This window comes from Rhamphochromis longiceps, linkage group LG2 (assembly GCF_057381845.1).
Source record: "Rhamphochromis longiceps isolate RC_006_pf linkage group LG2, R_longiceps_female_GT1.1, whole genome shotgun sequence".
Taxonomy (NCBI): Eukaryota; Metazoa; Chordata; class Actinopteri; order Cichliformes; family Cichlidae; genus Rhamphochromis; species Rhamphochromis longiceps.
In genome coordinates, this window is record NC_140558.1 from 29,422,030 (window position 1) to 29,437,418 (window position 15,389).

Consider the following 15,389-nt stretch of genomic DNA (forward strand, 5'->3'; position numbering starts at 1 on the left):
CTTAGAGTGTTTTTTGGCAGCTGCGTCTCAAATAGTGACAAATTGCACAAAGAAGGCAAATTTATCACCCCCCTCCACCCAGGCTGTCTGTTAATGTATAATGTAAATAGAACTAGTTGCTGACAAGTAAGTGTGGTCAGGACCGATGCTAAGTATTCGAGATTGGTAGTAAATGGGCTAAAACAAGTAAAAGGTCCTTATATGGCCTCTTTGAAGTCTAACTGTTCTTTAGGTGCCACATCAGTTGGCTGAACATGAAGGGAACCCCCTCCTCCCTCGGGTCCTGTTTATAGTCGGAAAGGCTGCAGCGTACTTGCATGTTTTATGGTCTCGAGAACGTTTTATGGCTGCTGGGGGTGTTTATGCACGGGAAGAGAGAGGGTCAAAAGGGTGAAATCAATAGTGATCCTTAATGAGGTTGCTGAAAAGAAGGAAAGGAGCGGATATGTCGGCAGTGAGAGAGAGGCTGTATGGTGAACACGCTGACAGAGTAATCAGGCCTCTTACTTGGGTATTCTGGTGATTTAACAGCTTGTTTCGTTTTGGCAACAGATAATGCAAATGAGTGTATTTCCAACAGTAAATCTAGTGTCATAAAACAACACACGGTGTGACAGGCTTTCATGAAAGGTAGGAAAATTTGCAAAGAAAATGAGCTGCCACAGGACTTGATTTTCCATAATGTGCATTGTCAACCAAAAAGCACCTCACTCTGCCTTTTTTAAGGAAATGAGTTGTAGTAACCTAGCTGGATCAGAGTTGCATAACAGGCTTACGATGGGACATATGCTGTCCGACCTCAGAGGAAAACAGCATTACCCTGACAGGGTACAAGTTTCACATAATCCTGTGGTCTTTTCCCTGTGGGGAAACATAACTCAAGCCTCAGAGATAGAAAGATAACCGTGATAACACGTTTGGGGATTTGCCCGCTTTTGACATCATTTCGGTTTCATTGCTGTTGTCTAACGCGCATTGAGCTCAGCTTTTACGAGTTTGTTTTCTAGTGCGGTGCTGTGCTCGGCTGCAGTGGGAGGCTGCGTTGTTCTAGCTGTGCTGTTGGACAGCTGTCGGTACAGACAAACACAGCTGATGAAACGCGTGTCAGCTCAACCGCGTCCTCAGAGGATTAACATCCACTAACAGTAGTAAGAGGGGCAAGAGGTGGGGTTTATTTCAGCAAAGGAGAAAAGCCAGTGTCAGTCGCTCCAACATTTTGGTCCACAGTGAAAATCTAAAAAAATACTGGATGTGAATCTTTCCAGTAAAATATGTCAGGACATTATAAATGGATTGGCACATTTATTACAACCCCAATTCCCCCCAATATTGGAACATGGGCAGTTAAAAGATGGAAAAACAAGTGGTACTAAAAAGAAAAAAGCTGGAGGAACACTTTTATAACTAATTAGGTTAACTGGCAGCAGTTCAGTAACATGACTGGGCATAAAAAGAGTATTCACAAGTCTGCACAAAACTGGGTCTACAAATAGTTTATCAAATTCATTATAATGTTCCTCAACATGAAATTGCAAAGACCATGAATATGTCATTATCAACAGTACATGATATCATCGAAATTATATCCACAAGTATAGGTTAAAGCTCTATCAAGAAGAAGCTGTATGTGAATGTGATCCAGAAACACTGCCTTCTTCTCTGGGCCAAAGCTCATTTAAAATAGGAAAAGCAGAAAACTGTTATGTGGTCAGAAGAACCGGAATTTGAAATTGCTTTTGGAAAACATAGATGTCATGACCTCCAGACACAGAGAGGGACCATCCGGTTTGTTATCGCTCTGTTCTAAAGCTTGCATCTCTGATGGTATATGAGTGTATCAGTGCCTGTGTGATTGGCAGTTATAGCTTTAGCTTTTAAGAGAACCATTCAGCATCCCTTTGTTGGAACTGTTGTTATACAGATATTCATGGTTTGGTAAATGGACTGGTTCTTATATTGCGCTTTTCTACTCTTCTGAGCACTCAAAGCGCTTTACACAACTTGTGCCTTCACCCATTTGCACAAGCACATTGGATGCATCAGAGAGCAATTTTAGTATTTTAGGTTAGTATCTTGCCCAAGGATATTTGGCATGCAGACAAGGGGAAGCCAGGAATCAAACCACCAACCTTCCGACCTGCTCTGCCCCCTGAGCTACAGCCACCCCTGCGGTTTCCATTGTATTAATCCAGTGACTCATTCTCTGACCTCTACTTCCTATTTACTCCCAGTGTTTTGGTTTGCATGCATTTGCATCGCAATGCAAAAGATGCCTTGTAAATGCATGCCTTCTACAGTGCTGGTGGTAAACATCAGCCTATTGGCATGACAGTGGAAGCTCGACTTTGCAGCTCTGCAGAGCTGCTACCACAGTCACAGACTCCTTTTCTATAGTTTGACATGTATAAAATTTACCACTAGCAATATTTGTGATCAGTTTATTTACTAAAGAATGACAAAACTCTGACACTCTAGGTCAACAAAGCATTTGAGGCCACAGTGAAAACGCTATGGACAAACATCAAATTAACTAATTCTTTGTTTTTCTCTTTTTTACAGAGCACCTTCTCTCCCCACTGTGACCTGTAATCAATGGCAACCTCGGTCCAGACTCTTCCTTTGACTCGTGGCCCCAGCAAAAACTTCCGCGACCCCTGCCCAGCCCCGCCCCTGTCCCCGCGTTGCGGCATGGGAAGTGTAGGCAGTCTGGTGGAGAGGCCGGATGTTTCTCCGACTAAAGGCAACCGAGCAGTGCCCCAGGTGAGACCGAAACACAGCAACGGGCTCTTGAAGAAAGGCTTCACCCAGAGAGAGCTGCTCAACTACCTCAACATCAACAGGTGGGTTCTGATGAGGAAAAAGTTCCCTCGTAGGAATTCGAAACATCAGGTTTTTGAAGGTGAAAAAGTCTGCAAGGTGGTATAAAAATGATAGAACTTGACCTAAGCAGGCTTACTTTGCTTCCAAACAGAAAAGAGCCTAAAGCGAGCCCGAGCAACGACGGCAAGAAGGATATTATCCCGGGCCTCAGCGCTGTCAGTGCACGGGAGGAGGATAACGTTTATGCTAAGGTTTACCATAAGGATGGCACTGAGGTAGATCTTACAAAGAACTCACTGCCAAGCGCGGGCAAGAATGAAAAGGTGAATATGTTTCTTTAAAGTACTGCGAATAGATCCGTTCAGAAGTTTTATTTCTTGATGTATCAAAGAAACTCAAAGGAGGATATTCTCATTTTCAGCAAGTTTATTACATGGCTGCAAAATACAACTAAAACTTTAAATGTAAGAGTAAAAATGTTAACTTCATGACCAAGGAGACTCAGTAAATATAAGAAAAAACTCAATATTTTGAGTAATTTGAGTAAAACTACCTATAGCATTCTCTACAACGGTCAATACAACAGTCAATATGAGGCGTTCTGCACAGATCTGCACAAATGCAGATGAATGACTTCCCATTGTTTCCTTTTTAGAAATGATTTACAGTCAGTGAAATACTTCTAGGGCTGTGGTAAATTGATCCATATCACATTTATACATCACTGGCAGCATGCTGAAATACCCCCATGGCGTTGTCACCTAGCTGTAAACATCTTCCACCTCACTGGCACAGATTGACAACCTGCTCTGAATTTATTGCACCAATCAAATATCACCTTTATTTCCCTGCTTGAATTAATCAACGCTATTGATTTAAAAGAGACATCGTGATTCATGTTTCGTAGCCTTGCCACCTCTCGCTACTATCTTGCTTCCTCTCCTTTAGGCACGTTTGAGGTCTTCGGCCTTTAAGCCTGTGACCCCCAAGAATTTTAGCTCAATGCAAAACCTCTACCCGTCTTCCAAATCAGAGGACGTGGATCATGGCCTCTCTAACGGCTTGCACAGAGCGTACGCCCATGTTCCCAAAGCCATCTCCACCTCGTCTTCTTCTTCCTCACCGTCACGTCACGGAGGACCGACGTCAGCCGGCAACAAGGTGAGCTAACGCTACAACCTTCATCCATCCTGTTATTATTATCTCGTTTACCTTTGTTAATCTTGGCGGAAAGCTGCGAGTTGCGAGCCGGGGGAGCGAGATCATAGGTGCACAACAATTAACTATGCGCGACTTATTATAAAATTCATTTCCATTCCATTATTTATGGCTAAAATTAAACTTTTTTCAGCTCATTAATGCTACACTGATGAACAGCTGTATAATTATGACTGTGTAGGCCCTCTCCTCGGTGTGTGGGATGGGCCAGGAAGATGACAACTTGTCAGACTCGGGCCATAACTCCATGAGCAGCCTGCCGCCGTACCGACCTCCCTTCCGCCCACACCTGTCTCACATCAGGTCTGCTGCAGTATTAGTCTTAACTATACTTTGAGCTGAAAAGCAGTGTTGCTATATTTGATTTTTTTTTATGGTTAATGACTGTGTGGGTTGTGATAATAGAAGAGATTTTAATGGCCTTTGTGGATTCTTTTCTTCTTCTTTTTTTTTTTTTATTTTTTTTTTTAAAATAGTGCATCTATGGGCCACATCAATACCATCGGCTCCCTGGACCGCACCTCTCTGGGAATGAAGGCTGTGGGGTCAGGGGGCGTGCCTATTGGGGAGATGGCATGTCGAAGCATGGCTACTCTGAGCCGTATTGCTCCATATAGCGCGGAGGCTCCACCTCCTTATGAATGGACGCTCTCCCTGTCTGTGGAGGAGGTGGTGAGTGCTGGGGGGGATGAGTGGTGGGTGTGATTTAAAGATTCCTAAATGCTTCATGCTGTTGTCTTTTCCAGGTGCGGGATCTGGAGGAGCGCCTGGTGGAGAAAGAGCATGAACTCAAGCAAATGAAGAGAAACCTGGATGAGAGCGAGGGCGCCATCGCACAGGTGACTCTAATCATCTTCTTCTTCAGAATCAGTCTACGCACCCGTCTTCATCACCCTTTAACATCTGACCTTTTCATCTCCTCCACCGCATTCAGGTGTTTGAAGGGAAGCAGCGTCTGTGGGAGAAGGAGGTGGAGGAGCTGAAGCGCCTGTATGCTGCTAAACTGCGTCAGGTTTCCCAGCATGCCCAGCGTTCCCAGCGCAGCCTGCAGTTGCAGCTGTTTAAGGTCCAGCAGGAGAAGAACCGGCTGCAAGAGGAGCTCGACGGTATGAGAAAGGAAGTGTGCCGGGAGGCTGGAGCAGTGCCCAGGCAAACCAGTCCGACTCTGGAGGAGACACAATGGGAGGTGAGGCCGTGGAAGGCCAGGGCAGTCACAGCTCATGGCAGGGAGAAGCACATAAAAGTAACTACAGGGAAGAGACAAGATATCTGGATTCCTTGTTTGTCCTTTTTGAATCGTGGCGACCCCTAGCCTCCTTCATTTCCCTTTGACTCTCTCCCTCTCAGGTTTGCCAGAAGTCGGGGGAGATCTCCTTGTTGAAGCAGCAGCTGAGGGACTCCCAGGCAGAGGTAACTCAGAAGCTGAGTGAGATCTTCCAGGTGAAGACAGAGCTCAGGGAGACGCGAACAGAGCTGCGCAACAGGGAACGCCAGATAGATGCTTTAAAGCTTGTCCTGCAGGGGACACAGCGTCACAGACGACCTTCTCAGGCCGCACACGAAGACGAAAAAGAAGCTGAAGAGAATCCATCTGCTCGGGCGATAGGTAGAGTTACATCTCTCATGTCTTCATATATTTGGGTTAGTTGCACTTTTGGGCACAGCAGCTGTTTCACACCACAGTGTTTGTAGGCCACAGATGTGTTTTTAAAATTAAACTAAGCGAGTCGTCTCCGACAGATGATTGGCTTATTTTCAGTTCTGACATTTCAATGTGTCAACCCAAAAATCAGGTCGTTTGAGTAACCGGGGCAGGAATTTAAAATCAGACAGTGTTTTTCATCATAGCCCCCCCCCCCTCCCATCCCCTGACGGCTCTAGCTGAAGCCATGTGAACCACTTTCTCTGCAGGAGGGTGCGGGGGCCCCACAGAGGAGCGTCTGCGCGCAGAACTGCTGCTGGAGCGACGCCAGAGCGAGGCCCAGGCCATGGCTTTCGAGGAAGAGAGGCACACGTGGCAGATGGAAAAGGACAAGGTCATCCGCTACCAGAAGGAGCTGCAGGCCAGCTACTTAGACATGTACCACCGCAACGAAGCGCTCGAAAGGGAAGCGCAGCAGCTGAGGGCAAGCAGAGAGCAACAAGGTGGAGGAGCAGGCGGAGGAAGCAGAGATGGCACTTTGGAAAAAGAAGCGCCAGAGCTTAGGAAAGAGAGAGCAGGTGACAAACAAGAGGACACACCTTCCCCTGGTCTGCCGTGGATAGAGCGGATCGAATCATCGGAAATTTGACTGTGACCTACTTGTTTGCAATGGAAAGTGTGTCTATGGAAGACCATATCTGCCAGGACAAGGGAAAAAAAATCTAATGAATTGATGTTGCTGTAAAGAATTGTGAGATAACAAGCAAATATTTACTGATGATAATAATAATAATAATAATAATAATAAAAACTAAAAGACTTGTGTCAAAATAAAGGATAAATGATTAAAAATTTTGATTTAACAAGTCAAAACTGTAAATTAGTCAGATTTTATACTTTGTGTGTAATCCAATTCTTGACTTGAACCGTAAGTCCAAAAACATGTGATACCAAACATTCAGTCCAAAAACAAGCATCATACGCTATCATACGCTACTCCAAGTGATGACCATAAAAAAGACAAAAATAGGTCAAACTTTAATGTGCTACATTTTTTTAATTATCACATCAAACTTTATATCTATTATCCCAAATTAAGTAAGTGAACCTGGACTTACTGAAGAGTATTTATTTTTAGCATAATTAGCTTTTCTTTGATTTTTTTCTTCTTTTCATGGTACAGAAGGACTTCCACAGACTGCTCACCCTTCTTCCATCTCTTCCACTCCACCCTTGTTTAATTAAAACCCTTTTCCTGCTAAAGCTGGACCCCCAACCTCACACAGAGCCAAGTGATATTGAGGTTCCTCTATCCTTGTTGCGTTAACGCTGTAAAAAGAAAAAATACAGCCAAGCACCTAAACGGTCCAACTTAAGACTTCTTGTTATTGATAAACCTGTAAATGAGAAAATTGACATGATGATTGTGACTGCTTTGTGTTGATTTGGGTTGAGCCTGACCGATTATACCAGGGGTCTCCAATCCAAGTCCACGAGGGCCCTGCAGGTTTTAGATGTGTCCTCGATCCATCACAGCTGATTACATGGATAAATTACCTCCTCAACATGTACCGAAGTTCTCCAGAGGTGTGGTAATGAACTAATCATGTGATTCAGGTGTGTTGACCCAGGGTGAGATCTAAAACCTGCAGGGACACTGGGCCTTGTGGACTGGGATTGGGGACCCTTGGATTATACAGTAGTTAACATCTCACAGCCTCTTCAGTGTTTGCAGACTATCTATAAATTCAGGGTTCACCTGGACCTTTGGAGCAAACAGCTTCTTCGGGTTAATTATGAAGAATGGTGCCAAGGCAGAGAAAACGGTGCATAGTAAACTGGAAATACTCACCTTACTTTCTTCAGTTTCCAGACAGATGAGGTTTATATATAAATATGTATTTTGTACATAACTGTAATTTTTATTTGCCATGGTACTTCAAGAGCACTGTCGTCTTAAATATGCATACTTTAACAAAATCAATCGGTAGATGCATTTATGATTGCCATGCTTATATGGTGCGATTTGTTGCACAAACCCAGCACATAACATCAAATGCATGCCCGTAGTGAAAATATGTCCTCTGGTATTGTTATTATTGATATTATAAACATTCAAAAACCAGCTCTCATTTGACCTTTTCCGCATACTGTGATTCACATCTATTTACTGGAAATAAAACTGTACAGTATAAAGATTTGTTTTCTGTTTGTGAATTATTCCTGAAGAAGAGCAAAATCAGCTCAGATCCCTTTTTGTAAATCTGGGCTGCAAAAAAGTGTTACAATAACCCTTTTCTATACAGCGTAGCCCAAACTGAACGGCTAGAAATCACTTGAGAAAACGTTAGAAGGGTGACTGATGGTATTTGCTCAAGGACTTGACCTGGCTGCTTTGAAGGGGCTTAAAATCCACAGAGAGTATACCAATAAAGCCCACTAATAGGAGCTTTATGACAGAGTTGTGCAGGCTTTTGGGACTAATATGGCTTTTAGGGGTTTATCCTTGGATCCTTATCTCACCCTCTCCCTGAGGCCCTCCCTGTTCTACCTCAGCCAGCCCTCACATACCATCGCCTGCAGTACAGACAGGAAAGAGGTGGAAGGTCAGCTCAGATGGAAACATAGGAGGATCCCTGATTGGTGGTGGTGGGGGGGGCCTCTGTAGAAACCAACAAATGCACAAGCCTGAACTGAATGCCAAGAAAATGTTGGCAGGAATGAAGGTTTAACACCTGACTGTTTTCCAGGTGAAAAAAAAATGTGCAATGGAAACACAAAAGTGAGAAAAAGGCAGAGCACATGTAAGTCCATAATGCAGGGTGATAATCTGAATAGATACGAGCTGCAGCTGACTCACAGGCCCTTACCTTGGCATTTAAAACATTATATAAACTAAGGCTTAATATAACCGTGCAGCTCCAGAGAGGCTGATTGATTTACTGAAGTGGGATGAGGAAAGATTCTTACCTCTCACATGCTGTCAGTCTGTGGGAGTACTGCAGCGCTGCAAGGCAGCACCACAGTTTATCTAATAAATTAATGTGCTGGTTAAATATTAGTGAATTATTTCAGAAGATAACATTTCTAGCTGTGAAACTGGAATACAAATCTGTTTTCTCAAACACATAAACGCTATTTAGATTGACACTAGTGCCACCAAGTGGTAGCTACACAAATCCCTCCCCGTGTGGTAGGAGCAGTCCATCACCAAGTCCCAGTACAAGCCTCCATAAACCAACTGGAGTATAAATTTTTATTTTAATTTCAGATGCAAGTATATGAAACATGTTAGAGGATAAATATTTACAATAAAAGTCGCATAACACAAAAGCAGGAAACACACACATTCAGCTAAAAAAAATTTAAAAAAAAAAAAGTTAATACATGTAGTACGAAGCGCTAGGGGTCTATCTGCAGGGACAGTCAAAGAAGCAGAGAATGATTGTCAACCAAAGAGGAGGAAAGCGGAGAGGAAACTCCACACAAAGCCGAACTGATTCAAAATCAAACCTAAAGCTGAGTAATGCTGGTGCAGTGCTTGCTGAGAGAAAAAAAAAAAGCCTCGGTAATGTGCGAGGTGACATCACTAGAAACTTGCACTATTAACATCTAAACATGGTAAACACTGCCTTGGATGTTGTGAGACTGCAGAAATTGACTGTATATCCACACACACGCACGCACGCACGCACGCACGCACGCACACACACACGTTCCACAACCTTCAAAGCAATCTGCATCTATAGATGTATAATCTTTGTTCAAGACTCCTTTTATAAATGTACAACTTTAATACTAAATGCAAAGTGTGGTATGAACTGTTACAATGAGCCCTGAGGAAATGTAGGGGTTTTTTAAATGTCACTTATTCGGACTATCTCAAATAAAAGCCAACCCTACGCAGCAGAGGCGTTTTCTATATATTAAACAACAGCCACAGTGACCAGAGGGCTTCTGTATCCACAAAAAGTAAAGCTTAACCACAAGCCTACAGTCACTGCAAGCCAGACCATGCGGCTACCATCACACCAATTTACATCTCCAAATCACATGGCGTGCAAGCTCAGGACATACGACAAGGGGGCACAGTAAAGCGATGGCGCAGCCGTGATGTGAACTGTGGAGCCGTCAGATCTCAAAGTTACGCAGTAGTAGTGTTAAATGTGCCTGTTGCTCTTCTGTTTACTATTTTACACAAGCCACTGCAGTGATTGTGATTAAAAAAACAAAACAAAAGAAAACAGGAACAAAACACATTTCACAGTAGTATATATAGATATATATATATATATATATTTTTTTTTTTGTTTGCTTTTTCAGTATTTGTTAAATACATACATAGAACAAGACAAATGGCTTCTATAATGAGGAAAGTTTTGCTGGTGTGGTCATACACAAAAGAAAAGCTGTTCCCACCGTCGATGGATAATCTGATCTGAACAGATGCATCAGCTGACAGTGAGTTTTAAGCTACGTGAGGACTTTATTACACTATGGAGGACTAATGGATCACAATCAGAGTTCGGCTCGAGAGAGACCTTCAGTTTCCCCTCACCAGCAAATAATACACCTTCAATAGTTTGTAACTCAGCGTGTTGCTTTCATGTATAACGGAAGTTTATTACCAACCTGAAATCAGAAACTGCTTATCTACACCATGTACCCACACTCTACACCCATTCATTATCATTCTGCTTTTGTCCAACAAAATAAAAAGAAAAAAAAAAAAGCAGTCATCAAACTCAAATTAAGTTGATAAAGCCAAGAAAGCAAACACTAGCAAGTATTACATACTTGAAAAAGATAAGCATATAACTCTGCAGGTATTTGCAAATGACTTCCAATAGATGATCCTTTCTCATAGGTGCTGCTTCGTGAGGATGTTCCCATTACCGACTGACTCCTCACTCTACTACAGGTTTGTCAATGGACCATCCCTTTCTGGACTCCTTATATTATGCAAAGTTAGAGGGTCCGAGGTGGGTGACGGGATGCCCAAGGCAGTCCAGAGGAGCACTGGGGAAAAAAACCTTAATGCTTACCATAACAGGCCAGAAGGCCAGAGACAGAGGAAAAGGGTCAGAGCAAAAGGTCCTGAAGACGCAAACAGCTCCAGGCAACTTCATCCTTGATGAGGAGAGAGTAGCGTATCAAAAGTAGATCTGCTTGGCGTGTGACGGATTCTGCTCCATGGGGCAGTACGGGCATTTCAACCTGAGGAGGACAAGAGTCAAGGTGTTACCATCTTTGAATTCTTTTATCCTACATTTGTACCTTTCAGTGAACCACTTGCATTTTATTTTCTAACTGCAATTACAATTTTGTTCAGGAATAAATCTTTTGGGAAAGCAGTGACTGAAATTACAGTCAACATCAGACTCAGCATGTAACTTATAAGTCTTCATTTCTTTGCATCTGGGTGACTAGTAAAACTGAACATTTTGATCCTGGAAAATAGTAAAAGTGCTTTCAAACCAACACCAACTTCCAAAATAGATAAATTCCTTTTTTGCTGACTTACTTCCCAGCATTGGTTAGTTTGTTGAGAGCATCTCTGGAGATGACGTGTCCACAGATGAGCTTCATGGGAGGATTGCTCTCTGACGTTTGCTGTCGAAGAATTGGGCAGGCAAACACAGAGTGGTACCAGCACTTCTTCCCGAGGTCAATTTCAATCTGTCAGGTACAGACAGGACACGAGTGAGCTAACGGCTCAGAAATTATTCTGAGGAGGGATAACTGCATTTTAAAAACTCTAAAAGGACTTACAGGCAGCTCGTCTTTGTGTGTCCACACTCCACTGCACTGTCTCTGCTCTATCACCTGTTTGATGTTCATCAGCACAGGCAAGGCCATACATCCAGATGCAAAACTGCAGAGAAACAGATATGGCATTGTTGATAAGACAGCATAAAGATGACAAATGTCTAATAATTACTAAAAACTGTTCCACTTCCAGTGTTAAACTTGATGACAGGTGATCTAGTTCACTGTTCATGTTTTTCCTAACCTAACACTTAGTGGCGATTCTACAGAGAGGCCCAGCAAAGCGCAGGCGTCCCGGGTGAAGATGTTGCAGATCTCAGCCCACTGATTTGTCTCCAGCAAGCTGCGGTACGGTGAGTTTTCAATGCCATGACGCAGGTACACCAAGCTGCCCATCAGAATCTGGATGTCTGCAAAAATGAATAAATAAAAGTGGTGAAAATACACACACACAAAAAGAAAAAGAAAATATCTAAATTCTTGTTACATGGAGATACTATAATGCTTACCTCTCTGGTGCTGTGAAGCAAAGGGCTGGAAGTGCCTGGCATACTGCAAGGCCTCCATTTGGTTGCTGATTCCTCCACTGAGCAAGCTGATGAAGTACAAGCGGTGCAACTTGAACTCTAAACTGCTGTTCAGGTCCAGAAGACGCTGCCGATTCGTCACAGCCCACCTGCAAAGACACGGAAGAAACACTCAGCTACTGAACGTAAACACTCCTCAACTAAAGATTTATCAGTTGTGTTAGAAGGAAGCAGATAATTAAAACAACAGATACAGAAAGACCACATACTCTAGTGCTGGCCTAAGGTCCTGCATCCTCAGAGCTTCAAGGATCCTGTTTAGCTCCAGGAAAGGCTGCTTCATGCTCATGTCTATAACTACACCAGACTCCTAGAAAATAAAACTACTTTTAAGAATTTCTAAGACTTATCTTCACAAAAACAGCATTAACACAACATTTCAGCCAAAACTATTTCTTCACTCATCAGCATTTCATAAAGAATCACATCAAAGCTATTCAGGCAAATATTTTGCAATAAATAGATAAATAAAAAATAAAGGTTGGAGGTTTCAGCTCTTTACCTGACAAAGGTCTTCTGCTACACTAAGCATCCCTTGTCTGTAAAGGTGTTCCACAATGGATTCACTCAGGTATTTCTGTCTCTCTGGGGAGTCCCACACGGTCTCTGCCACAACAGCACTGATCTCTGCATCGAAATTCTACAGAAAAGCATGCCAGAGGTGACGTACATGTTCTAAAACATTTTCAAGGAAAGTTGAAGAGAAACCTGTAGCCGTTCCTCACCCTGTCGATGGCTTTGCCAACTTTAGACACACTGCCGTGGATGTCCTTGTGTCGGGAGGCTAGCATCTGCACTGTTTCTTTGATATTTTTACAACACTGCGCCATAGTCTGTGATAGGACCGATAAATCTGCATCTTGTACTCCTGTTGGAGAAAAAAGGTAAAGGTTTAATGTGCCAAACCAGAGAAGATGGAGCACAGAGAGACCACGAACCTTCCATACAATTTCAATCATTGATACATGATCTTACCAAAAGCAACTAGCTGTCCTCGTATCTCACAGACGCTGCGCAGGAGTTCATCTAGCCTCTCCTCAGACTGGTGGCCGTACATTACAAAGCGATGGAGCACCTTCTCCAGCTCCCGCTCCACACATGCACACTGTTCCATGGTTCAGGCTGGAACCCGCACACACAATAACAATAACACCTAGAAAAACAGAAATATGTTATTAACTAAATGTTTTGATATTTATTTTAAAGGCTTTTGAAACTGTAGTGATGATACAGTAGCATGCAGTATTGAGCCACCAATCATTTGTTTACATTTTACACGAAATATTTGATATGCCTACTTATAATAAAACAGCCTGAACTCTCTTAAGCAGCTTTCTTGTAATTTATTCTGTGTGGTCTCCAGGAATAGTTCTCCAGGCTTCTTGAAGGAATATTTAAAGTTCTTCTTTGGATGTTGGTATTCTCTATCTAGGTGTGCTTTTACTGTACTGGCAGTGTGTTTGGGATCATTGTCATGGTGAAAAATTAAGTTCTTCCAATCGCATGTTATTTCACGGTGGTTCAAATTCCAGCAATTTTGACATGATCTCCAACACCACTGGGTGAAATGCAAACCCAGATAGCCTCCACCATGTTTTACAGACAGTTGAAATTCTCACCCTACCTACTCTGTAAATACCAACCATGATTTGAACCAAAAAAAAAAAATCTAACTTTGATTCAACAACTTATGTGTTTCTGCAACAAGCTCCTACTAACAAAGTGCTTAAAGATGCAATCCTAAATTGGTTCATTGCCAAATTTTCACTCGTGTGGAGATACAACACTGAAAAAACCTTGTTGATACTGATTCTGTTGGTGCCTTTTTACACTCGAGTCATTCGTAGGTCACTGTTAGCTAACAACAACAACAACAAAAAGAAATGTAAAAATGAGTGTAAAAGATGCCCTTTAGAAAACTTGGAGAACTAGACTAATTGAAAAAAAAAATGACATGATTCTAATGGAATGAGGGGTAGCTCTTGCACAGCACTGCATATCATCTGGAAGTTGCATCTTCAATGAGAGAAATGTTTTGTCACTCATCCACGTCTCTTCTTCAGTCTCTTAAGACTGACTACAGGGTTCCCCAGCCTTATAACAAAGCATTTGCATACTTACAAAACTGGCACAATTACCTGAGGTCAGTTTCATGTTCTTTAATGTGCAAATTGCCATGACCATCGATAAATAGTACCATTTACAGAAAATTGGAGAATGGCTGCATACTGGGAATCCCCAAGTTAAATTAATTTTAAGTTATTTAAAAGTTCTAAAGAATCTTTGGGATTCTCAGTGAACACAAATGTGCATTTCTATAAAGGCACGTTTTAACAAATAACATTTGTAATTAAATAAGCCGAACAAAGATTTTTTTTTTTTAAATCTGACATTTTAAGAGGTAAACACAAGATTTAGGATAAAACACTACAGGTTTTTAATGACAGAGATATTAACAACTTTTATTTCACACTGACAATACCATTACTATCTCACAGCTGCCTCTAAAACAAGTATGCCCGATCAGTAATAATGTCTTAAAATACCTCCAACAGCTGTTCGGTCCTACCCCGATTCAAAGTTTGGCCTACGTGATAACATTAGCAAGGCCTAACAACATCACAAACAAGCACACAATGTATGCTGCGGCCTGCTATTTACGTCTCATCTGTAACTGTAATTTAACAACCAAGTGATGATATTAAACATTACATGTCTGCATGCTGAAATTAAGAATTTTTAAATAGAAAAGCTTTACTTAATGGTAACGCTTTGCCGTAGCTCACCGCTAGTAAGCCGACAACAGAACATGTCCACCTACCGTAAAGGAGCTAGCTAATATTAAGGCTCAAACGGACTTCTCTTTTAACGTTTTAATGACAAGTTTCCTACGTTGTTATTTTTTACTCAAAATTACTCTTTTTAAGTACCATAAATTATTACGTAATTAATTATTATGTTAACTAAGAAAAAAAAAAACACAAGCCGCTGCACAGCTAACATAAACAAACGGAATCGCAGTCGCTAGCTGGCTACAAAAGCTCGTCATTGCTAGCAGCTAGTTAACTAGTAGATGTTAGCGATCTGCTAACTGACAAGGCCCAAATAATTTCAGGAGAGAATGTCAACCCGCTTGTCTGCACTATTTTGCCTTATCCTAACAGTCAACACACACGTCGCGGTTCAACTGAATTTTGACAGATATTTTTTAAATAAAAAAAATGCACTCACCTGCCGTGCTAATTACTTAGCAAACATTAGCGTTAGCCACTTCTGTGTTATGACAACACTTCGGCAGCACCGTAATGCGGATCTTCCTGCGTCGCATCCTACGCTAACGTATCGTTTCAAAA

At 42.2% G+C, this 15,389-nt stretch overlaps 2 protein-coding genes across 3 annotated transcripts in view; one reads left to right on the forward strand and one right to left on the reverse strand.

Moving 5' to 3' along the window:
- n4bp3 (NEDD4 binding protein 3) overlaps window positions 1-7,867 on the forward strand; it is a 35,024-nt gene extending 27,157 nt beyond the window's left edge. For both annotated transcript variants that reach the window (XM_085421758.1, XM_085421764.1), the window contains exons 2-10: window positions 2,560-2,840; window positions 2,972-3,143; window positions 3,769-3,981; window positions 4,220-4,341; window positions 4,515-4,710; window positions 4,785-4,877; window positions 4,973-5,224; window positions 5,386-5,644; window positions 5,950-7,867. In XM_085421758.1, coding sequence (XP_085277884.1) covers window positions 2,593-2,840; window positions 2,972-3,143; window positions 3,769-3,981; window positions 4,220-4,341; window positions 4,515-4,710; window positions 4,785-4,877; window positions 4,973-5,224; window positions 5,386-5,644; window positions 5,950-6,329 — 1,935 coding nt within the window. In that variant the 5' untranslated portion in view covers window positions 2,560-2,592 and the 3' untranslated portion in view covers window positions 6,330-7,867. The remainder of the gene's footprint in view (window positions 1-2,559; window positions 2,841-2,971; window positions 3,144-3,768; window positions 3,982-4,219; window positions 4,342-4,514; window positions 4,711-4,784; window positions 4,878-4,972; window positions 5,225-5,385; window positions 5,645-5,949) is intronic.
- Window positions 7,868-8,922: 1,055 nt separating this feature from the next.
- rmnd5b (required for meiotic nuclear division 5 homolog B) lies at window positions 8,923-15,389 on the reverse strand. Its single transcript, XM_085421772.1, has 10 exons — window positions 15,268-15,389; window positions 13,012-13,189; window positions 12,762-12,904; window positions 12,539-12,676; window positions 12,246-12,346; window positions 11,959-12,125; window positions 11,694-11,859; window positions 11,453-11,555; window positions 11,205-11,359; window positions 8,923-10,897 (listed from the first exon to the last, which is right to left on the reverse strand). Exons 2-10 carry the CDS (start codon window positions 13,148-13,150, stop codon window positions 10,834-10,836), a joined length of 1,176 nt encoding a protein of 391 aa, XP_085277898.1. The 5' UTR covers window positions 13,151-13,189; window positions 15,268-15,389; the 3' UTR covers window positions 8,923-10,833.